This window comes from Lontra canadensis, unplaced genomic scaffold, assembly GCF_010015895.1.
Source record: "Lontra canadensis isolate GAN:19392208 unplaced genomic scaffold, GSC_riverotter_1.0 scaffold47, whole genome shotgun sequence".
Classification (NCBI taxonomy): Eukaryota; Metazoa; Chordata; class Mammalia; order Carnivora; family Mustelidae; genus Lontra; species Lontra canadensis.
The window spans coordinates 5,618,023-5,642,177 of record NW_022631041.1 but is presented as its reverse complement, the minus strand read 5'-3'; the positions used below and the strand labels follow the sequence as shown (position 1 = coordinate 5,642,177).

The 24,155-nt window shown below is 41.1% G+C and overlaps 1 protein-coding gene across 5 annotated transcripts in view; it reads right to left on the bottom strand.

The window, feature by feature from the left end:
- The window catches only part of PHACTR2 (phosphatase and actin regulator 2), a 257,822-nt gene that overhangs the window by 181,945 nt on the left and 51,722 nt on the right, over nt 1-24,155 (bottom strand). The window contains exon 1 of one of the 5 annotated variants that reach the window (XM_032873083.1): nt 5,445-5,644. The exons of the other annotated variants lie outside the window; for them this stretch is intronic. Coding sequence (XP_032728974.1) covers nt 5,445-5,457 — 13 coding nt within the window. The 5' untranslated portion in view covers nt 5,458-5,644. Of the gene's footprint in view, nt 1-5,444; nt 5,645-24,155 lie in introns of those variants that run through there. 5 annotated transcript variants of the gene reach the window in all.

Below are 24,155 nucleotides of genomic sequence, written 5' to 3'. Positions count from 1 at the left end.
AATAGACATTCCAAAAAGCAATAAAATTCTTTATTAAATTTTAATCTCTCTCTGAGAAAAATAGCTTTACATGAAACTGGGGTGTTCTTAAAATACTTATTTGAGGGCACCTGGGTGGCTTAGTTGGTTAAATGTTGGCTTTTAGCTCAGGTCATGATCCCAAGGTCCTGGGATGGAGACCCACATCAGGATCCCTCAGCCGGGAGTCTGCCTCTCCCTCTCCCTCTGTCCCTCCTCTGCTTCTCATTATCTCTCTCAAATAAATAAATAGATAAAGTCTTTTAAAAAAAAAAAAAGAAATACTTATTTGATGAGCTATTAAATGCTACAATAGCACAATGGACTTCACAATAAACGCAAAGGAAAATACTGTAATTACTTGTTTTATAGCAAATAAAATATTCAATAATAAACATTTTTATGATGTAAGAGGCATTTCAGAAAATAAGAATCAATTCCTTTTTTTAATTGAAAAGAAAATCTGTTCGAGATTTTTGTTAAGTATGTTAAAAGAACTAGCAACACTACGTTCTCCTACATTGAGGCTTTTAACCCCAAACTGAAAAATGCACACACAAGCACATATATAAAATGCATTATATGCATGCAAATGTATGTATATGTATGTATGTGTGTATATAACATTATATTCCTAAAATGTGTCACGGTTAACAAAACTATAGCTACTAAAACCAAGATATCATGGAAGTAAGGGATGAGAGGAAAAAAATTTAAATTGCACCAAATATAGTTTTCAAACATAGTCAAATGTCCTAGAAAGCATTCATTTCCAAAACAAATTAATTCACATAGGAAAGTCTGCTCCATTAGGTAACCCTTCTCCTGAATCACCATCTGTAGCTGTTCAGGAACTTGGCGATGGCAGCCCGAGCTGCTAAGGTAGATTCTCCTAGGAAGGTTTTTTGAACCAGTTTGAAATAAAATGTTTGTGCTTACATTTTCTTATATAACAGCCTAGCCTTCACCAAAATTATTTCAGTGCTTAGGGGCATGTTTCTCTGAACCTGGTCTTATCTCCATCTGCTTTGACAATATTGTCAAGAAGCATTTGAAAGTCTCTTTTCTCTACATCACCTATAGGATCCCCCACAGCCTGGGGGGCCTGGGATAAGGAAGCAGTAATTGCTGTTGTGTTTACTGGGATGAACTAAACAAATCAGATAAAAATAGAAAAGATTTTAAATTGGAGGTAACAAACAAAAAAACCTGCATTATTCCAAATCCATCATTAGTAAGGAATTTCATGTGCATGTGCACCTATGTGTGTGTGTGTGTGTGTGTGTGTGTGTGTGTAAGTCACCACTGAACAGCTATTGGGGCTAGTGGGTAACACAGAGGTATTTCAAACTCAACAAGCCCAAAACAGAACTCATTGATTTACCTTAAAACTCCCCTGTATCCCATAGCATAGGATTATTATGATCTTAGATTCTCACTAGAAACCCCAAAAGCCTGCTTTGATTGGTCTCCTCCCCCTGCCTCCTTATCTACTCATCAGGCTCTCCTAATGCAATGCACCCTTCAATCCTACCCCCATTTCGCCATTGACCTCAAGTTCCAATTATGCTCTTGGTACAGCCCCATGACTGATGTCTGCCTTGAAGTGCTTACCTTTCCACACCATCATCACACTGCGGAAACCATCCTGCTAGAGGACATATTTATTCATAAAGCAACCCTGCTTCAATTTTTGGATGGTTCTTTAAAGAGCCAATATGCATTGAGAAGGACCATATAACAGCCACTGTACCAAATTTTACGTGTAGTATCTTATTTTCTCTTCACAACAATCCTATGAGATGGATACAGTTATTGTTGGCACTCAAAATTGATAAAATAAAGGAATGGGCTTTAGATAGTTTGTTCATGGTCACTGGGTTGGTCAGTGGCAGAGCCAGTGTTCATCTCAGATCATCTGATACTCTTGATCATCCCCTTATGAACCTTCCCTCAATCTGGTTCCCAAATAACCCCCCAGACTTTTTCTTACAACAAACTGGCAGACTGTGAATTTCTAAAATTCATTTACTGTGCCTCAAGGGTCAAAAGCCTGGAAGTCACGAGGCTGGGATGTAAAGGGAAGGGGTAGTGCACAGTGATTCTCCCAGCCACCAGCTCCCTTCCAAATGAGGGTGCCTCTTATGACCACGCTCAGTGGTGGAAACACCCTCATCTTAAGCAATGAAAAATTTGCCCCACCAAGGCTGCAGAACTTTTGATAATACTCTGTCCCTGTAGAATACGGAATAACATTTCAAAAGCATGGTTTTTCAGACATCAATCACACACTACTAATCAACTTTGCTGATCGCTTCCAAGACTCATTCAAAAGAACCACTTGAGGAAGGGGAGGGAGAGGAGCCGCGAGGGGACACCAAAGCAGGGGCAGAAGAACCTAGACTGAGGCTGTAGTCACAGACTTGTTATCGGTAAAGGACCACCATTTGAGTTGTTACAGAATTTATAAGAAGAAACAGTCACATAAAAAAGAAGAAAAGGTTAGATATTGCTAAAACTGCCCTGACGTATTCCACACGCACTGTTTGATAAATATTTTATTGTTATTCCAGGAAAAGCTTTTAAAGGAATACCTAAGCCAGCAATTATGGGGGAGGGATGTCTCCTTCTCAGAGATGGTGGGCATGCCAAAGACAGCTCTCTGTAAGGAAAGGGTGGACAGACTCACATGCTTGCTGAACTGTGCACAGACAGGCGTAAAGAGCCAGAGGCCCAGGCAGCACACTCTTCCTATGTGTTAACGGCAGGAACGGGGAACATATCTGCAATGCAATGTTGTGTGTGATGTTAATACATGAGATGTGCTGGGCTTGTGTGTGTGTGTGTGTGTGTGTGTGTGTACTCATAGTTGTGTTTCTACCTCACAATTATCCAAACCCTGAAACAGAAAGCCCTGCCGGAAGAAGGTCTTGAAGCTGCTGATTTAATGGTGAGAACTGTGTCCAGTTCCAACCTGCCAGCCTCGGCCATCGGGGCCTGAACTCATTGCTGACTGGACATGTTTAGGCAGATTGTTTAAATCAAATGGGAGAAACTGCAGTGCTCCAAGTTAACGGGGGGGTCTTGATCTAATGCTGAAGGTATTTCCAGGGATTTTTTGTTTGTTTGGTTGTTGTTTATTTATTTATTTATTTATTTTTAATTAATTTTTTTTTTGGCCACTTACCAGTACTATCTTAAATGCCTTGCCATAGTCAATACAATTTATTGAAGTGCATGTGTGTGATGGATGTTTACATTTCCCTGCTATAAGAGAAGCTGTTTACGTCATCAAAAAATTACCATGAAAAATCATCACTGACAGTTACTTGGCCTTTATAAGAGGTTATTTCTGAAGTATTCAAACAATGCAATTTAAAAGCCTGTCATTCCACTCAAAGGCGTATATACCTATATTGGAAGTTTCACCAAAAATTTGAAATGATCTAGAAATTGCTGCTTTAAAAGTCACTTGACAAGGTGCATAAATGTTCTTTTTTAAAAAAGATTTTGTTTATTTATTTGACAGAGACAGCGAGAGAGCACACAGGCAGAGCAACAGAGGGAGAGGGAGAAACAGGTTCCCCACTGAGCAGGGAGCCCAATGGGGGGCTCGATCCCAGGACCCTGGGACCATGACCTGAGCTAAAGGCAGTCACTTAACCAACTGAGCCACCCAGGTGCCCCAAAGTGGATAAATATTCTTAAGTGTGTCAGGGGCAGAGGTATTTTATTAATGCCATTTGAGAGCATAAATAAATATAAGTACAAATTGAGAAAACACTTATCCCCCCAAGCTATAGTTAGACTAAGAGTAAATCATAACCCTCAGCATTTTTTATACCTATAAAAAGGCTGTTACAGTAGTTTCTTTCCTTTTCTTAAATGGCCTTTAAATAAATATATGAGTCAGTTAAGAAAGGCATTTACTTGAATTAAAGTGATAATTCTGCCAGGACATCAGTATAATTAATTGTGGGTGGCAGAAGTTTTAAATGAGGCTAAATTAGGGATTCTAGTTTATTTATTTTTTACTCGCTCTACCTCTATAATTAGAGAAGTTTTTGGTGGATCTTGAAATTGTGCCTTGTCATGGATTATCTTACCTATGACAAGCCTCATGGCATATTTTTTTAATGACCAAAATGGGGGGTATAATATACACACACACATATATGCATTTACATCAAACCAGCATCCTTCCTACTACTACTTTTGCTACTACACACAAACACACACACACACACACTCACACGCGCTCTCTCTCTCTCACACACACACACACACACACTCCCCCGACACTTTTGTCTCTTACACAACCCTGAAATTCTCCTCCCTAATATTTCACAGTTCCGATTTATTTCAACGCCTTCAACATCAAATACAAAATTATTTTAGTCACAGAGTTTATTCCTGGTAAACTACTTCATAAAAGATCTCAAAATTTCTTCTTGCCTTGCCTTCAAAATTTCTGCTTGCCGAGGCTACCACCTGCAACCAAGGTCTGAAATAGCCACATGTCATAAACAATCGTGTTTTACTAAACATGGGTGGTCTTCCCGAGGAGGAGGAGGAGGGCGTGTTTTGAACGCTGCACCCGGTCAGCAGGGCTGACCGCCTCTCGAGGCACTGGAGGGCATCACTACGAGAAACTGAACTAATGAGATTCAGGAGACAGAGAACCCACAACCCATTTGGGAGAATTCTGCAGTTAGTGTCAATAACACTGAAATGAGGAACAGATACCTTCTAAAAGTTCAATACAGCAAAGAAAAAAAAGTTCTGCATGAGAGATAATTTTATGCTCATCATGTAACTGGCATTAGAGTATTTCAACAGCTGTATCTGTCCAGCTGGCAAGATATTAAAAACAAACACATTTTAAAAAGGTCCATACATGATGGGCCACTCATGTCTACATTCTGAAATTAAAACCTCAGAGGATATTGAAACATTGTCTACATTTCATCCTAATGTGAAGACGCAGCCCAAGACCCAAGAACTCATCTGCTATTACACTGGGCAGATTTAATGCTGGAAAAAAAAAATTGTCTTTAGCTCATTAAGCCCATCTACCTTTTGCTGCCCCTTCATAATAGTTTTTTCATCAACTGTATGCATTTTTCACCGTCTGTTCTGAGCACAAAAGGATCGCACAGCACAACTCACGCAGCCTAAAGAAAATAACAGTGCAGTCTGGAAAAAGGGGAATGTGGAATTAGAATCTGCATTCCCAATCGCTGAACTTCAAAGCAAACACTGATCGCCTAGTGGACAATGCAGCAGGGTTAGCACATTCCATGTCTCCCGGGCTTGAACACTGAAGTGCAGAATAAGACCAACAAATCAGCAAACCTTTTGCAGCAAAAAATGCAGCCTGCAAACGAGCCCAGAGGCTGGGAAGAATTCACGCTGGCTTTACCTACCGGCATTGTCCATGTCTCAGGAGTGGCGAGGCGGGTTCTGTAAGCCTGGCAGCTGGGGAGCCCCAGCTCCTCTCCTGGCTAACGAAGCACCCTGCCCTTCTGCTGATTATGAATCCTTGCTGGCAGCACACAGAGCATACTTCATGCACTGTCTGCAGGAGGCACCGCCAGGAAATTTATACCTCCAAGGATGACAAACAGCCATTAGCTCCATTACAGGCTGATTAAGAGAGACTGAGCCTATCAAGTGGATACTTGAATCTACTGGGGTTTTCACCTCTGTTCCAAGCAAAGGAGAAGAAAAAAAAAATCACTGCAATGTTGAATGTACTGCACATTTCAGAAAAGAAGTGCACGTGCTATGCAGAACACGGTGCTTTTCCAAAAGATGCCCGAGCAAACCTGAGCAGCAAGAGGCATAGATAATTAAAAGGTAAAAAGGAATCTTTAAAACGATAATGAATTATCCTTTCTTTGGGGTTGATCTAAATGTGGTCCAGCCTTTATCACTGACATCACCGAATGACTGGGCAACTTTTCAATTTAGGATTTTAAAGTTTGTGGTTGTGGTTTTGTCACTGTCATTGGGGGTGGGCAAGGAAGAACAGAAAAACCATTTTCAGATAAAGGCTCTCTATCACATTTCTGCACTAATTAAATGCGAAGGAGCTGAGTATTGTCATCCTGTTTTAGTTATGTTTTCATCATGATGAGGTGTCCCTATTCCTGGTCAGAATTTCTGCCCACCTATCCTCACAGAGAAATTCAAAGGAATTTCACTAACCGTCACCAATAACACTAGAAAGAACTGTCAAAAGACATCAGGGGACCTTTCCATATGTTACAGTCTGTAGCCACCTAAGGAACAGAAAGCTGAGGATCAAGAAAAATGCATTTACGAACACAGGAAAGTACATTTCTTTTCTTTAATTTGGCCATGCAAAGACACAAAGGCACCTAAAACTACTTAGGATATCAAGGCATGAGGATGGGCAGAATGCTGAAGAAATTGTGTGTCCTAGCCTGTGGCTGTTATGACACTCGGTTCTGGGGACAGCACAATTCTGATGTCTACATGTTCTCAGATACAGTAAAAACATTTACAGCACCCTCATTTGACCTGTGATACAATGAATCTATAGGACAGCAAAGGTCTACAGCTTTTTTATTTGACAAGATTTTAAAAAACAGTGGTGGTGTTATCAGACCCTCAGGGTTGTTCCATTGGAAAAGCAATTCATTTATTTCACATTTCTGTATGCCGCTGGAATTCCTGGTGACAAACCACTTGTAAATTATTTATAATCTTGTCTTCCATTTCCACAGCTTCCAAGTATTTGTTTTTACCATTACTTCCAGTTTCCCTATAGATTTGAGGTCCCCTCATTGTTTAACCAAAAGAGTCCATTTAAGATATCCTTACTAGTACAAAAATATTTTCTTCAAAGAAAAGTTGAATTTTTGCCTTGAGACTTTATCCCCCTTATTTCAATTCTGTCACAATTCTGAAGACATAGCACTCTATTAATTTCAAAAAAAAAACCATTCTTCACATCGGCTTTTTTAAATGCCTGAATCCCGTAAGACTGCAATCACTGTGTCTTCCATACCTCGTCTGCTTGCCCTGATTAGGACCGCCAAGCACCCAGACGGAGAGTCATCGGTAGATATCTAGGGCAAGTGAGCTAGGAGTTAACAGGAAAATATGAATGACAAAAGGAATGACAAAATTTTATGAAGTTTGATATTTTGGTAAGCAGAAGCTAAGAAGTATTAGGTCCTGACAGTGCCCATTGACTCCTATGAATACATTTGTATTAGCTCTGTACACGGTTCAAAATGAGACTCTCGATTATTTTCATTAATACAATTCAGTCACCAAATTATAAATGGATTGCATGCCAAACGTTTGTTTTGTTGGTCATTTGAAAAAACATTTGTTCTCATAAATACTGATTAGGTTCCAAGGACAGACCATTAAACGCTGTTTAACTCATGACATGATTTATATAATGACCATAATCTTGTATACATAATTCCAAAATCCAGTTCTGAAAATCTTGAGGTTCTTTGTTTTTTTTTTAAAGTAGGGCTCCAAAATACATTTGTGCCACAACATGACTCAAAGGGATGGAAGACTACTTAAGATCTTTGCTTATCTCACTTTGAATAAATACCATGGTTTACAACAAGAGTTTTAATGTTACTGTTATGAGAATCTGCTCGGACCCTGCTGGGGACGATATTTTGTACATGTATTATGTTGCCTTCCTAAAATACAAAAATTCTGAATTCTCAAACACACCTGACCCCAAGGGCTTCAGATGAGGGAACACGGTCCTTCAGTACCTTTTTTGCAATTTAAAAGGGTGGAAAATCATCCTTTATACCATTTTGCCACAGGCTCTCCTTCCTTATTAGGAACACTCTAGCTACTTCCCTCCCCTGATCGGGACACTACTCAAACCTCTCCAGCTGCTTTGGAAGACGTAGGAGACAAACAAGGGATGAGCAACAAAGAAAGATGTCTGGCTATAATGAAACTAATGCCAAGTAGCTATCGGGGATGAGGCTCTTTACAATCAGCATAAGTTGCTGCGGACACATCTGCTCTGTGTCCCTAAGCATTTGCCACCAGCCCCCGCTGCCCCTCTTTTCCTCCTACCTGCCATCAGAAGATGGCACTGTAACAATGAAGAATCACAATGAGTGCACCATTTTCCTCAAGCTCCAGGGAGAATCTACTTCCCTCTCTTGATTTCATTCAGACCCATAGTCAACATGCTCTAGTTGGGGGACGCCTGCATAAGAAATGTTTACCAGGCCCTTTCTAATCTTCCCAGAGATGCTGTGTGGCCCAGCAGGAGCACCAATAAGTCGAAAGTTCTATAGCATGTACTAAACATAAGCTTGGTTCCTGTGTTTATTAACTTTCCCAAATGTAGATTCCTTAGCTCTCTTTGAATCAGACTAGTATGGTTGAGGCAGTGGTGAATTTGGAGCACCTGTGTCCCAAACACCCCCAAGTGCCATCCCACCTAAAGAAAGAAGGTTATAACCTGTCACAGAGCCAGGATGGGGAAAGGGGTGTTTAAAGAACTGTAAGCCTGAGGTTTGTCCCAAGATGTTTGCAATTCCAGACCTGACCTGCCAAGGTCATAACAAGACTACCAGTGGGCATCCAGAGCTTTCAAATGAGCACCTGCTGATAACCTGGCCATTATCATATCTTTCTTTGACAATAACTCTATTAGCAATTCTCTCTCAATTTCAAAGAAGAAAATGTTGCAGCTTCCTAGAAAAGCTCTGCTAATTTTGTATTATTTCTTAACCTTCCTACCAGATGTTTTCATATGTCGGGACACAGAAGGGAGCTAAGTGGAATCATGCTCTCCCTTTCCTGGCTATCGTCTGACTGTAAGCCAAGCCCAGGTAGCCCAAGAGCAGTCCAAATGGTTACTGTGGGGACCAAGAAGCAGAGGCATTTTTCCAAGAGGCGTAGCAACTCCAGAATTACAAGCTAAAAATGTCATGGTTTGGCTTTAAGGGGACCAAGTGGGATACTTCTCTGTAAAGTTAGACTTTGTTCCTTAGAGTGGAAAAATTAAGAGAACGAATTGTCCACGTAGTTATATTGCTTGGCCCAGCAGATCCCTCAGATACCCAGATCACCCTATCTGCCTTCTTAATCTTCTCCCTTTCTCATTCACCCAAAGAAATAAAGAAGTGCTAGGATATGGACTACCAAGTAGGAAGTAGTCAAGCTTGCTCCCAGTTCCATTGGGAATATACTCTACTGGAAATCTGTTCTGAAAAGATTTCAGATACTGCTTTTACAAGAACAGCTAATTGTATATTGACAGTGACAATGAGCAAAGTGCTTGGATTTATAACTCTCCTAAGTCCTAAACCAAATCCCTGCACTATCAAAAAAAAAAAAAAAAATGTTCACAGGAGTAAGTTTTGCAACAGATAGTATTTCCAGGAAGATCAGGGCAAAAAAATTAGACATTTATCTAATGTTCTATTATCTGGACTTTAGGAGAATACTTACTTGACATGCCCATGTTTTCCATTATTCCTAACCACTGTCCTTTGTGATTTCTCTTCTGGTGTAAAGTGGGAGGGGGTGCCTCCGGAATTACTTATTAACATTTGCTTCTCTTCCCTTGTACACAGTTCTTACAAAAATCCTTCTTTTCACACAGACTTAAATAATACCTTAATGTGAAGCCATGACACTTTTTTCAGCATACCTGAAACTTGGCTTGGCGTTTAGACCTTAATGAAGCTATAACTATCAGACAAGATCATCTGATATGTTTGGTCAAGGTGGTTTGGTGAGTCCATACTTGGACACCACCTTCTGCTCCACACACAGAGCAATGACAGATAAAATATTAAATAGGTGACAGCCAGGTTTAAAAAGCTAGATAACCACTTCCATGAATCAGAAAGGAGCCGAAAGCTCAAAGTAATACTAAGGCTTCTGCTGAGGTTCCTGTGCTCAAGGCTCAAACGAGGCTAGAGGCCCAGCATGGCTCCTACGTGGTGATGGGTTACAGAGAGCTTCATGTGAGAAGGGTGGGGTGAGAGCCAGGCTCTGCTCCAATCAAGTCCCCTGAATCAAGAAAGGAAGTTGGAAAAAAAAAAATGACTATTGACCCATTTCTAGAACCCATGACTTTATCAAACCTAGATGGGCACGGGCAGGATAAAGCCTCAAAACCAGGAACAAAATCAGCTTCATGCTGGTTCCCTCCATACTGTGTCAGTAATATCCCCCTCAAAATCATGCAGGAACCCCAAGATGTCATTGCAAGAGCCGACTTCAGACTGGAAGAGCAGAGGGCAAGGTGGAGGCAACTTCAAACCACAGAACTATGAAAGAGGGGGAGAAAAAGAGAGTCAAAATCAAACCAAAAAAAGCAAAAAAAAAAAACAAAAACAAAAAACCCAAGACAAAACCTTCCACTCAAAAATGAACGTGCGAGCTGAATTCCAAATTAAGATTGCTAATATTTCCAAAGCAAGTAAGTAAAATAATCAATAAAACATGATTTCAATCTTGATGATTTCAAGGTTATAGAAGTCTCATAAAGATTTTTTAATAACTGTGTTTATCAAAGAGATAAGTGAAAGCATGACATCAAAAGCAAATAGAAAAAAACAAAAACCAAGACAAAAATACAAGAATATGGAAGATAACTCACAGGAAATCTTGGAAGTGAAAGAGAGAGTCATGACATTAAGACCAACACAGACTCCTCATTAGCAATCACTGATGCCAGCAACCAAGATGCTGAAAGAAACTAACTGTCAACCTTGAATGTCACGTTAGGCTATACTCCCTTTCATGAGCAGAACATTGGCACTTTCGTAGACAAAGATACAGAGACTAAAAATTACTAAAGGATGCACTTTAGCGAGATGAGAAGTAAACCTAGAGAGAAGGCACAAGATGAAAAACTGAGTTAGAAGCTGATAACATGTATTAGTATATTTAAATAACTATTGATTGTGAAACAATCATTTCAAAATTAACAAAAACACTGAAAAGCAGAGGTCAAACCAGAAAACATAACAAAATATGAGGGGGATGTTCGATGAGAATTCTGAGTGTCAAAGGAGAAGAGAAACATTGAGAAGAGAAACATTGAATAGTTTTAGATTTAGATTCAGACATAATGAGTAACTTTAGATTTTAAATTGGGAGATATAGGGATGCCTAGGTAGCTCAGTCAGTTGAACGTCTGCCTTCATATAGAGTCCTGATCCCAGGGTCCTGGGATCGAGTCTCGCATCAGGCTGCTTGCTCAGTGGGGAGACTGCTTCTGACTCTGTCTGCCTCTCTTTCTCTCTCTATGACAAATAAATAAATAAAATCTAAAAATAAAATAAAATAAATTGGGATATTTATTTATTTATTTATTTAAGAATAACCACTAAAAGAATAGAAGTAGTTTGGTTACTTACAGTAATAGTCTCTATAGTGGATTGAATATTTACACCAAGGAGGGTGCAAAGTGACCCACTGTTGTGAGGAAAGAAACAATTAGAACTTCTATTAACACTTATATTTATATAAAAGAGAAATTATTAAGCTATAATAATATTTAATATACAGAGTTTCATCGCACCTTCACGTCTCTAAATGCCAGACTGAAAACATAAATAGTTCCACAATGTGGAATCAATATACTTTAGGAAGCTCAATTCTTTATCCGGTTGGAACAGCTTCAAAATGAAGAATTTCAGTGAATTTTCTGTTGCTTTTCCTTTTTGTGTGTGAGTTTTCAACTCATTTGCTAAAATCCAAAGATGGAGTACATATTGATCAGTTTTCAAGAAGAACCAATGACAATAGGCATGAAAGCCATTTACTAGCTGAATTGCAACCAAGAATTTGGATGAAAGGTTGCTGGCAATGAATTACGATTTTGGAAGCTCAAAGGTACACTCCTTCAAAAAGACCTGTTTTAACTCAGATTGTCATTAAAGCCACGTATCAAGATAAACTCCTAGAGAACCAAACCATGGGGTTGCTGTTTCTTACAAGATTTAAGATTTAAGAGCTTAAACCAAGATTTGAAAATTAATAATGCATACTGTACCTTGCCTCATTAAAAAAATTAGTAATTTTTGCCCATAGGATTTTAATCTTATTAAAACAAACTTCTGGGGCACCTGGATGGCTCAGTCGTTAAGCATCTGCCTTCAGCTCAGGTCATGATCTCAGAGTCCTGGGATGGAGCCCCCCACCCCCAATCGGGCTCCCTGATCAGCAGGAAGCCTGCTTCTCCCTCGCCCACTCTCCCTGCTTCTGTTCCCTCTCTCACTGTCTCTGTCAGATAAATAAATGAAATCTTAAAAAAAATAAAAATAAAAAATAAAACAAACAAAAATAAAAAATAAAATATTTTTGAAATGTTGTTTATTTCACCTTGATCTTGACCTTAAAAGTGTTTTGTTTTTCTACTACATAATATACATGATATAATATTACAGCACTCCATGTATATAATTTCTAAATTAATAAATATACATGTATCGAGAGAACATGCTAATTTTTTCTGATTTAGATTACTGCAGTGTTCTGCTTGCCAGCCATCTGTAGCACCAACTCCCTCCATCAAAATTCCGTGTGTTCCCCTGATTCTGATTCTACTCTTTGTTATGTCTCTTTTTTCTTTTTTAGGGCCCTCTGCTATTACCACAGAGGGGTCTGCATACCCACCTTCTCTCTGCTGGTCACTGAATTCTCAGGTACAATCTCACTCCCCTTGAATCTCAGCAGATACCATGTCTCGCTTCTTGGAAGAAGGGTCAGAGGAGTGAACTTTTCTTTCAAGAACCCTTACCTCTTAATATGCTCTACCAAGGTTTCCCAAACTTATTTCATGGTATAACTCTTATAACTCCAGTGGAACTCATGTTTATCTGACTACAGTCTGGGAAAATCTAGTAAAAAGGAAAAAAAAAAGGCATTTAAGCCATCATTTTTGTCTCGAACTTTTCTGGCACTTCATGTTGGTTGTGATTACTGCTCCTATAGTGTGACAAAAGACAGGCTTCCAACCGTGTGCTCAGGGAGGTACACTTGAACACAGAAGTCCCTCATTAGTCACAAAAAGGGAAGTCCAGGAGTGCATTTCTCTTACCGTAACGATACAAAAGGATGAGAGGGAATAAAAGGTCCTCTCGACCAAGGAGTGCTCACTGGAAGATCTTACTTAACTGTGACTCTCAAAATAAATGCACTGGTGGCTAGAAAGCCAATAGTAGCCACCGGCCCATCTCAGTGAAAGAAACCAAGAGAAACATGACAAAGTCACAGAGAGATGGTTTTCCAATGTGTAAGATATATTTAGTTTTTTCATACAACCAATAAGCCTGGGTTGCCCCAAGAAGTAAATCCTGGCATCTAAATGGGATTTCCTGGGTGTGAGGCTAGTGTGCCTCAGCCCCCGGGATTGTAGCCCAACATGAAATTGAAGGCAGACCTGTGCATTGGCTTGGCTTGGCACAAACATTCAGGGGAAGCCTTGGGCCATTACGGTGAAAACTATCTCATCGAGCATTGCCTAGTGACTTACTCCTAGGAGGGCCTTTCTCCAGATAATTCTGACTGCAGGAGACCACTGACAAGCTTCTTCTTTCTCTTCCAGATCTGCAACCCAGAACTGGTACCTGTGTCTGGGTTACAGGCTACTCACTCTAAGAGCAGATCACATTTTTGAGCACTAACTATTGGCCAGGCACTGTGCCTAATTCTTTCCCTGTGCATTATCTCACTTAAGCCCAGCAATAAGATCGAGTTCAGTACTATTACCATTATTCCCATTTTGTAAATGAAACAATTAAGACTTGGAGAGGTTAAGACGAACTTGATTCAGGTTGCACAGATTAGAGCTCTGGACTTAAACTTAGGTCATTTTTACTGTAGTGTCTCCATCTCTAATGTCTGGATGCTACATTATTTACCAGGAATGGGGAGGCTCTCTGGAGAAACCCAACCGCTTTTTATAAAATCTGGTTTGGTCGCATTCCCAATTTTAATGGCAAAGAATAATTTCTTTTAGGCTTCAAATCTCTGTCTTGATTTTACTAATAAAACATGTAAAGCTAATCTTCTGTGCCTTCAAAAAAAAAAAATCTCTTGGTCTTCAAAAGTACTCGGCAGCGTTGGTATGAAAAGAAACATGGTAGAATTTCTGCCTGTAAAGGGATACATGCCTCTTTCTAAATTCCAGGAGATAACTGCCTTTAAAAATTATTTCTGAAGGGAGGCTAAATTATAAATCTATAAATCAAAGCAGAATGATATATGCTTACCATTATCCAGATCAATTTATTTATCACTTCAAGGATTTTTTAAAATAGTTTTCAGGAATTTTACAAACGCTTTATTATGGCCAATGCTCAAAAAAATTATTGAGTCAGCAGCGATACAGCTGGGTCCCCGGAATGCAGAGGAAGGCATCTGTCTGATTCGGTGCTGAGTAATTGGCAAAAGAGAGCTCCTGACTCCATCCATCACCCAAAAGGGTGGCCTGTTGCTTAAAAGACAGTTACAGCTGCTTTGTGCATGAGTCTACTGTTAAAACCAGCAACCAGAGGGAAAAGCGGGTTCATGGAAACTTCTCCAGGAATATAAAGCCTGAACAGGTTCTCTCTATAAGCCATCACTCAGTAAAAACATGACAATGCTCATCCCAACCAGTTAGCAAGGTCCCCCCCAACAGACAGATGGCTGGCACGTGCACGCTGGCCTGAGAGCAGCCTGTCACCTGAACACTCAAAGACGACTGTCTCTAACAGGCTTTCAGAAAGGGTCAGCGTACTGTTCTCCGAGATGAGCAATCAGGGGCTGCCAATTGGCCGTCTAACCAAACCTGGCCTGCTAACATGAACATCTGGTAAGGCCAGACCTTGAGAGCTTCCGGTAAGGCGTCTGCTCTCAATTTGCTGAAATACCCACTACTCCCTATTGTCTTCCACTGAGCTGCACACACCTATGTGAACTGCCTGGGTCCTGAAAGTGTTTGTGCTCAAGTCAGCAGCATGGACTGAGGACCTCTCATACCCCTTCCCGACTCATAGTTCTATAGAGAAATTGTGGGATATTTTAATTAGCTGTATAGGATGGAGAAGGAAAAAGGCTAAGGCTGGATCTTTTTTTTTTTTTTTTAAGATTTTATTTATTTATTTACCTGAGAGAGAAAAAAAGAGAGAGCATAAGCAGGGGCAGCGGCAGGCAGAGTGAGAGGGAGAAGCAGGCTCCCGGCTGAGCAAGGAGCCCATGTGGGGCTCGATCCCAGGACCCTGAGCCAAAGGAAGACGCTTAACTGACGGAGTCACCCAGGCAGGCACTCCCAGGCAGGATCTTCAAGAGCTTTTCCTGCAGGATGGCAAGGGCAAAACCACTCTCCAACCAAGAAGACTTCTTTCATGGGATACTTCTCTGGGATTCATCAAACAAGGTATCCTGGGTTCTGAGGGACTTCAACTTAAGCAGCTGAACATTTTTTTAGTAACAAGGTGTTTCTTACCTTGGATAATTCCTGATCAAACATGTATTGATTAGCTCCGCTATAACATATAGCCCCTGAAAGCAGGGATTTAGTCAGTCTTCACAGCTCTGAGACCATTATTAAGTGCTCACCAATTGTTTGAAGAATGAGTACCTGGTTAGGTAAGTGATGCGCAGAGAAATTACACAAACACAGTGGTCCCGGCAGCGCCCATTCCTACAGGAGAATTCCATCAGGCCTAAAAAGTACTGGTCACTTTTTTTTTTTTTTCACTCATTCATCAATTTCTGCCTAATCTCCTTAAATAGCCCATTGAAAATTTAGTTTCCTCTTACAAAAGTACATTTTGCCATCCATTAGTAAAAAGTGGTAAGTACTATTACTTACTTAGGCTTCAGATTAATTGGGGAAATGATTCTTTTTACCATGTGGCTTTTAGCTCTTTATGCAGGCACCCACTGAAGGAAGGAGTCGACTACCCAAATTTCTTGTATCAACGCGGGACACAGAGAGCTAGCTAAGTGCTGAGTACGCAGAAGGTATCAGTGAGCTTGCTTGGCTGATTTAATGGAAGCTGAAGTCTCAGATATTTCCTAGTAAGACCATTGTTCCAAGGAAGTGAGGGATAAGATCCCAAGTTTAATGACTAGGATATCATCTTGTGCTTATGTTTCCCACCACTAAATCTGGCACAGATAACAATGAGCATCCACACAAGCCATCTAAATGGTTATAGAGGGGACAGAGGCCAAGATGGGCACATAGGCCAAGTTTGGGAGCCGGTGTGGTTGCTCTTAAAGAAACAATGAGTCCTATGGTGCTTTCTCTCCTTGATTCACAGTTCTGCTTTCAATTTGTTTTCTGCATTGCCTTTTCATCTTTTTAAAATTTAAAAAAATTTCTTTTATATTTTTAAAAATTATTTTATTGAAGTACAATTAGTTAACATATACTGCATTACTAGTTTCAGATGTAGAGCTCAGCCATTCATGTGTTGGATGTAACGCCCAGTGCTTATTATATCACGTGTCCTCCTTAATGGCCATCACCCAGTTACCCCCCAACCTTCCCTCCAGCGCCCTCATTTTGTTTCCTATAGTTAAGAGTTTCTTGGGGCCCCTGGGTGGTTCAGTCAGTTAAGCGTCTGCCTTTGGCTTAGGATATGATCTCGAGGTCCCGGGATCGAACCCTGCATCTGGCTCTCTGCTCAGCAGGAATCCGCTTCTCCCTCTCACTCTCCCTCTGTGCTCTCATTCAAATAAATAAATAAAACCTTTAAAAAAAAGTCTCTAATGGTTTGTTTTTGTGTTTTCATCTTTATTAGTTTCCTTTTGCCACCAAAATAAATCACCACGAATTTAGTGGCTAATAACAACCTCGATTAATTCTTACAGTTCTGGAGGTTAGACATATGAAATAAGTCTTATGGGATTAAAATCAAGGTATCAGCGGAGCTGAATTACTTCTGGAGGCTTCAAAGGAGAATCCATTCCTTGTCTCTTCCAGCTTCTAGAAGCTGCCAGCCTTGGCTTATGGCCATATCACTCCAGTCTCTATTTCTGCTGTCATATTGTCTTTTCCTCTCTGACCTCCTTGCCTTTCTTTTATAAGGACTCTTGTGATTACACTGAGCTCAATTAAATAATCCAGGATAATTTCCCCCAATTCAAGGGTCCTTAACTTAATCACATCTGCCAAGTCCCCTTGTCATGTAAAGTAACATATTGACAGGTTCTAGAGACTAGGAAGCAGACCTCCTGGGGGGCAGGAGGGGGAGACATTATTCAGCTTGCTACATCACCATTATCTTAACAAACTACAAGTCATCAAGAAAGTCATTTTAAAAGTTCCCTCTATCTGGGATCATGCGGAAGGACAGCCCAGATGCACCTCGCCCCCCCGCCCCGCCCTTCTCCTCTAGGTGCACCTGAGGTCTTAAATGAGGGCTAATAGGTGGAAAGCGCGGTAGGTGGTGGGACGGCTCCAGAAAAGGCCACAGTAACAGCAGGATCTGAGCAGGGAGTGGAAAAGGTGTAAGGGATTATAAAGAAGAGTTTCAATACCATGGATCTGGGGGACTTCCCAGAATCTAACTGTACATGGCATTCAAACAACTGGGTCCAGGATGCCCCTGAGGCTAACACCAAAAGTGCTTAGGCCAATGTTGGGTTAAAAATTCAAAAATCTTTTAATAGGAGCACAGCTGAAACTACACAATTCCCCTCAACCTTCCCAGCACTCCTTAAAGGAGTGGAGAACAAGCAGCTCAGAAGCAGCATTTATCCCATTTCTCGGAGACTAGGCTGAGTAACTGTCTTCCTGGAACTCACTGGGTTTTCCCAATGACTACAGTGGGTTTTCCCAAGATAAAAATGAATGGGTTCTTCGACAATATGGAGAGTGAGAACATGGGAGGGTAAAAGATACACCAGGAGTAGAAAGAAAGGTCCAGAGTATAGGGCACGATGATGTGGCCTGGATATGGGAAGAAAAACAAAGGAAGGAGGGAGACAGCAGTGAGCAGTAAGGGCAGGATGCTAGGCAGACCCGAAGGAGCGGAGTGGGGGAGAGGGGGGCTGAGTGAGTTCACAGGACTTGCCTCAAGTGTAGCAAGGCTCTAGAAACAGCCCCATAGTTGGATGCCGTGATTCTTACAGAGAATTGGTATTTCTATAGCTAAAAACCATTCACTTACTGAAAACCCGTTATAGTATCCATTCACAAGTGTTCACTGTCAACATTTATTACGGGTACTCTGATGCCAACATAAGTAAGATGGTGTGTTTGTGGATGAAGCTCAGGTAGATGAGAACCTCTGCTACGAGCATAACCACCAAGAGGGATCTGAGAAAGATGGCCAGTCTAGTCGGTTACCCTCAACTTGGAAAATGGAACGTCTGCTAAAAAGACAGTGTCAAGACAGAGGAGGCAAGGAATAGGGTGATAGGTAGATCTGGCTTGCTGGGGACAGGGCAAGCATTTTCCATGGCCAGTTTTGCAAGACTGACTCTCAAGGTTCAGTTGCCATCTGCATAGGGCTGTAAAATATCTACAATTCATTTGAGAACAATTACTCACTTAAGTTTGATGACTAGTAAACTGTCTTAACTTTATAGAATCTCTAGAAACTGAATAAATTTCCAATATGCTCTTATTCTTTAAAGTGCTATTTTAAGAGCCCCCCCAGTAGCGATTGCTTATATCAGAAATAGTTTGAGCCCCTGAAAAACTTAAAAGGAGTTTGACAGGAACAAACTCTCCTCTAAGTGAGTCTACCTATAACCCACCTACTCAGTAGACAGGAAGCAGTAGGAAAAGGTTACAGAATTAACATTAAAATAGTAACATCAGCAAGCAATGATTCACCAGTGTGTTTATCTTTAGAAGGCTAAATTAAGTAGAACATTCTGGCAACATTCTTTTTCTTTATTCTAACAGCATTCTCTTCTCTCCTTAAAAACAACAAAACAAACTCTAGCTCTCTTCACAAAAACCTTCCCTCAGGACAAGGACTGATGTCAAGCTCTGTTCCCCTGAAATTTGGATAACATTTTAAATTTGTAATTTCAAACGTGAACACCTAACTCAGATCCATGGCTTGGAATTTTCACTTTGTATCTGTTTAGCAAGGCATTCTACAGCGTTTGCTTTGGGCACATCTTACAGCTTGCTCTGTGAAAGCCTGAATTAAAAATATGTTAGCTCATCAGTCATTTGAGTCTGGAAACATTTAAATAATTAAGCTCCAAACCCAGTCAGCACCAGAGAATGCTCATGACCCTGGAGATGTCCTGGGCTCTGTCAGCTCTGCTTTAATAGATCAAAAGACTCCCCAAGAGCTCAGTAAATGTGGCACAACCATCCCCCACCCCCCGCCCAACTAGTGGGATGAAGCCCTCCATTTCAGTTTTATGCTGAATAAAACTAGGATAGCTACCTCCTTCCTTTACCTCATTATCCTTTAGTGTGTCACTTGACATACATCCCTCAGCTCATATATATTTTAGTGGGCAACTTATCATTGCACTTATTACCAAGCAACATGGTTCCTTGACCATCTATATTTTGCATCAAATGCGTCACACCTGATGAAGGTTCCTAGATTTGTTCTTACTACAAGAGTCTAAAATTGGCTTGCTTCTAAAACCTGATCTGAGAATGTAATAGAAAAAGACCTGTTTTAGGAAGCTATGTGTTATTCATAAAATCATTATGTAATCGTCTTCATTTCAGAACCTCTTCCCTCAGCTGAGGCGTCTGAAGAGGACCTCTGCTGAAACGACTGACTGGAAGAAGCGGGTCAGACATCACCACGAACCCGATTCGCCCCCACCAATAGCCTGGTTAATTAGAGCAAAGTGGGGCCAAGAACTTTGTAGTGACGTCAGCACGGTCTCCGAGCCCAAGGCAGGAGTCAAGACCTGCTTGCCTAGAAGTGCAGGCTGTTGGCTCCAGACCCACGGATGACAAGCTCTAGAGGAAGCCCACGTGCCGCCAACTGGGTCTAGCCAAGGCCGGCGCTGAGGCAGAGGCCTGGGCTTGCTTTCTGGACCAAAATCAAGTCAAGGGCATGTCCTACTCCACTTCCTCAGAAGCAGTGGTGATACCCCATCTTCATTTAGAAGAGGATTAGCGGTGTTCGACCCATGCCAACCCCTGTGTATTGTTTCCAAATTCTGCCAGAACATTTTCATGGGCTCTAAATGTCCGTAAGTAACTTTTCATGGGTTTTCAGGTGAACAGCTGTCAAAAACACATTTATTCTCCGCATTCTTTCAGTCAGCACTCCTTGAGCACCATCCTCGGCCAGCCATGGAGCCGAGTGAAAGGCTGACACTCTTGAGAAGTCACAGCGGGGCAGGGAGATGAGACAGCCACAAAGTGACAAGGGAAACCCACATTCCATGTGTCTAAACATTGAGATCATAAATCAAGTGAAGAAACTTAATTAGAAGTTGTTCTATCCTCACCTTAACAAATACACTTTCATAATGATCTGAAAAGTGGCCTCCCTGAGAGTTGGCTTCCTGCCTGAGGTCCACCATTCTCTGCTGTCCCCAGGCCTGTCCTGCTCTGTAAGAGCGGTGAGCTCCTGCTCATACCCACATATGCACTTTTGTCAGCACGGCCTGCTAACGGCCCCCCCTTCTGGCCTACGGGTACGAACACAAGCAGTACACCCTCATCCCCCACACTCACACTCAGAAAGATGGGTCAAGGGAAGCAACTCAGATAGATCTGGAAGTGAACCGAGAGCTGTTTGGACCAGGAATTCCAGGCCCCCAGCTACCCGAGGCATAGCCCAGGGAAGGGGGTCCAGGATCCAGGCGGCACATTCCCTGGCATGTAAGTAAAGGGGACCTGGAAGAGGCCAAGCCCAGAACAAAGGTAACCTTGTGCCTGAGTCAAGGGGTGGTACTGGGGCCATCACCTGTTTATATTGGCATCCTCTGAGAAGTCCCTAATCCCACGTGGCCTTCACTGGTCTCAGGTCACAGACCCATGGTGTCACCGTTATGTCCTGCCTCCTTCCCAAACTTTCCAGCCACCTCCAGGCTGGGACCTTTTCCGTGCCACGTTCATGCTATTCTTGGGTGCTTGGGAGGGAACATTCTGCTGCTCTCTCATAACTCTGGGCTGGGGAAGGCAACCTCACAGTTCTCCTAGCCCCACAAACTCCATCTCGGCTCACATGCCACACCAGAGGACAGAAGGTGATGGCACTCTCAGGCAACCTGCCTAGACTGCCACACAGATGTTTCTTTTTCTTTGTCAGCCTGCTTGACGCAAGTCACTCCAACAGTGTCCTAAATGGATCTGAGTCCTTCTGCCTCCTTGAGTACCTACAAGCAATTCTTTCTAGCCTTTGACCCCATGCCAGGCCTCAGCTTCTAAAACTCCAAAGTCAAGAGCTGGCTTCACTGTTCTCTGCCTATGGCTTGGTCACCCTGTACTGAAGAAGTGAGTGCAGAAGGCCCCGCTGCCTGGACAAAATGAAATGTCACAAGGCACAAAGAGTTATAGGAAAAAAATTTGTCAGTACCTCAAAATATTGTCTCAAAAACCCTGATAAAATTATGGTGAGAAATGCTATGCTTCCTATACAAATACAATTATACTGACCCACTGTGCGCAGGCTATAAATGGTGAGTTTTTCTGGTAGTGGGTATGGATTTGTTCTACTTCATCCACGGTTTCAGCCAATGCAGCTCATGACTAGCACGTGCCTGGGAAGATGGCCATCTGGAATCGGGGGAGAGGACGAGGCCATGCAACAGGGCAAATTAGTCTATCTTCATGAGGACATCATAACAGACTGTTCTTGCGACCTGAATTTTTTTTAACACAGTGACCTCAGCTAATAAGACACAAGGAGTATCTTGTTTAGATCTTTAGATACAACATATAAGACAGCTTGTTCCTGTTACTAAAGAAATACATAAGTAAGTAAATAAATAGAAAGTCTTTGAACTGGAGTGATATTTAAACCTATAAAGTTTCCTTAATAGTCTTTGTTTGAGAGTATTTTCTTTATTTTTCTTCTTCAATAGCACCCACTCATGATCGCAAATGCCTATTGACTGCAAAATCCAGAATACCGTAATTAACTTTCCAACACTGATTTTATATTAGGGCACACAAATAATACAAGGGAGGTGAAATGCTATGTTCCTCTTGATTAGTGTCTTAAAATAACAGATGTAAGCAGCCACACGCTGACAGACATTTGCTGCAAGAGTACATTTTAAATGAGAGGCTGGCATTCTCCACTGAACAATTCAACCTAGAAACTCATTAGGACTTGTGTGAAAACTAGCATGTTTTTATGAATGTGGATCCTTTCCCTTCATGGTGGTGTTCCTGAAAGGCATTGGGAGCACATGGAAAGTTCTAATGAATGTAAGACCAGATATGGGGAAGATATCACAGTAAAAATTAGTTTTATAAAAGACCTATAGACTTAAAGAAAGTAAGACCACCCAAAATTCCACGTCTTATGTAAATCAAATTCACCTTCAAATAAGTACTTATCTTCAATCACTAAGTACAGGTAAACTAATTGATTTTAAACTCTTGTTACCATGAATTGTAATTGCTGAGCATAGAGTTTTAGTCACTATAATATCCTGGAATAAACCCAACCTTGTGATTATTATATTTTTCAATACATTGTTGGGTTAGGTTATAAGTATTTTGTTTAGGAATTTTCCATCTGATCTTACGAGTGAGATTAGTTTGTCATTTTCCCTTCTGGCCTGAGAATGAGCTGGGAAAGGGACACTTGGGTGGTTCACTCGGTTGATCATCTGCCTTCAGCTCAGGTCATGATTCCAGGGTCCTGGGATCAAGCCCCATACTGGCTCCCTGCTCAGTGGAGAGCCTGCTTCTCCCTCCTCCCTCTGCTGCTCCCCGCTGCCTGTGCTCTCTATCTTTCTCTCTGGCAAATAAATAAATAAAACTTAAAACAACAACAACAACAACAAAATGAGCTGAAATGTGTTTCTTCATTTTCTGTAATAGGAAATAGTTTGTGTAAGAGCAGTGCTGTGGGCTGAACTGTATCCCCCAAATTCATATTCAAACTCCCAGCACCTTGGATTATGACTGTATTCGGAGATAGGACTTTTAGAGATGGTTAGGTTAAAATGAGGCCCTTAGGGTAAGCTCTAATCCAATTTGACTGGTGGTCTTTTAAGATGAGGAAATTTGGAGCCACAGAGAGACTCCAGAGATGTTCATGCATAGGGGAAAGACCTCATAAAGACAAAGCAGGACAGCAGCCTTCTGCAAGCCAAGGAGAAGCCTTAGAAGAAACCAAACCTGCCAACACCTTGATCTTGGATTTCTCCAGAACTCTGAGAAAATATATTTCTGTTGGTTAAGCCATCCAATCTGTGGCACTCTGTTTTGGTAGCCTCACATGTAAATGAATACAATTAAAATGACTTGTTCCTTGAATGCTGAGTTGAACTCACTAGTACAATCTTTAGGGTTTGGTGAAACATTTTGATCATTGATTCAATTAGTTAATAATTATAGGACTTTCCAATTTTCTATTTCCTTTTGAACCAGTTTTGGAAAGTTAAATTTTTGAGGAACATGTACATTTACTCTGTTCTCAAGGTTATAGATATCAGCTTGCCTATAACATCTTCTGATTATCTTTTAATCTCTCTGCAATCTCTACAGGTGTGTTCCTTTCCCATTTCTAATACTGTTTATTTGTGCTTTTCTTCTCTCTCTTGTGGATATTTCCAGGTATGTCATTTCCCTTAGGCTTTTCATAGAACCAACTTTTGGCTTGTTAATGCTTGCATATTTATTTTCTGTTTCATTAATTCTTACATTTATCTTTATTATTTCCTTCTTTCTGCTTTCTCTGGTTTAACTCCAAGAAAACCTTACTCTGAGGATTGACATTTGGAACATCTAGTGTCAATTAGTGGTTTTCAAATTCTGCTCAGCAAGACCCTGGGATATTCTTTGGTGGTGTCTCAGAGATTTCCTGACTCCCACTGATAAAGCTTAGCTGTTTTAATCAAAGCACGTCTGCTTTCGTCAGTTTTACACGTGAGACTTCCATAAAATTTCGGAAGAGAAATGGTTGCGTTCTCTAAAAATGTTTTTAAAAATCTGAAGACCTCAGAAGGACTAGGCTAATGAGATCTGTTTCTCC